Source organism: Apaloderma vittatum, unplaced genomic scaffold (genome assembly GCF_000703405.1).
Source record: "Apaloderma vittatum isolate BGI_N311 unplaced genomic scaffold, ASM70340v1 scaffold13099, whole genome shotgun sequence".
Taxonomy (NCBI): domain Eukaryota; kingdom Metazoa; phylum Chordata; class Aves; order Trogoniformes; family Trogonidae; genus Apaloderma; species Apaloderma vittatum.
In genome coordinates, this window is record NW_009733683.1 from 3,819 (window position 1) to 4,393 (window position 575).

The 575-nt window shown below is 39.5% G+C and overlaps 1 protein-coding gene across 1 annotated transcript in view; it reads right to left on the bottom strand.

Moving 5' to 3' along the window:
- Positions 1-257: 257 nt before the first annotated feature.
- Positions 258-575, bottom strand: part of LOC104278895 (lysosomal acid lipase/cholesteryl ester hydrolase-like) — an 8,681-nt gene continuing 8,363 nt past the window's right edge. Inside the window, 1 exon segment of the mRNA XM_009876010.1 lies at positions 258-491. Coding sequence (XP_009874312.1) covers positions 258-491 — 234 coding nt within the window.

Genomic DNA, 575 nt, shown 5'->3' on the forward strand with positions numbered 1-575 from the left:
GTGATTGCTGAATTGTTCCTTCTAATACATTTGTGTTTTCACTGGTCACCCTCCCATCTACCTCAACTTCCTTAGAGACAATGCAGTCAGAAAAATAACATAACACCATGGAAAACAACGTAAAAATCTGCAAACCAGTCGACAGTAACCCCTACACCAATCCTTATACCCATGTTTTACTGCTTATACTCACATTCTGCTGCTAAATAGAAATCTTTGGGGGTGTTACTGGATGAATGAGTTCCCTGTGTGAAAATTTAAGGGTGTTTTACTATTAGTTCAATGATTTTCTGATACATTTTCTCAGTTGCATCAAGGCTCCAGACAAAATCAAGATGTCCCCAAGAAGGAAAATGCTCATGGTAAATGAGATTAGTTATCCGAGGAAGTAATTTTGCCATGTCTTTTGGATCTGCAAATTTGTCAAGTCCACCGCTCCAAACAGCAATCGGTGTGCTTATCTTCTCTATCTTGTATGCAGGAGGAGTAGACTGTAAGAAAGAGGAGACCTGAGTGAAAGCTGTTATTTCAGAAGTTGTCTTTAGAGAAAGGATTCTGTGCAAGCACCTCTTTCC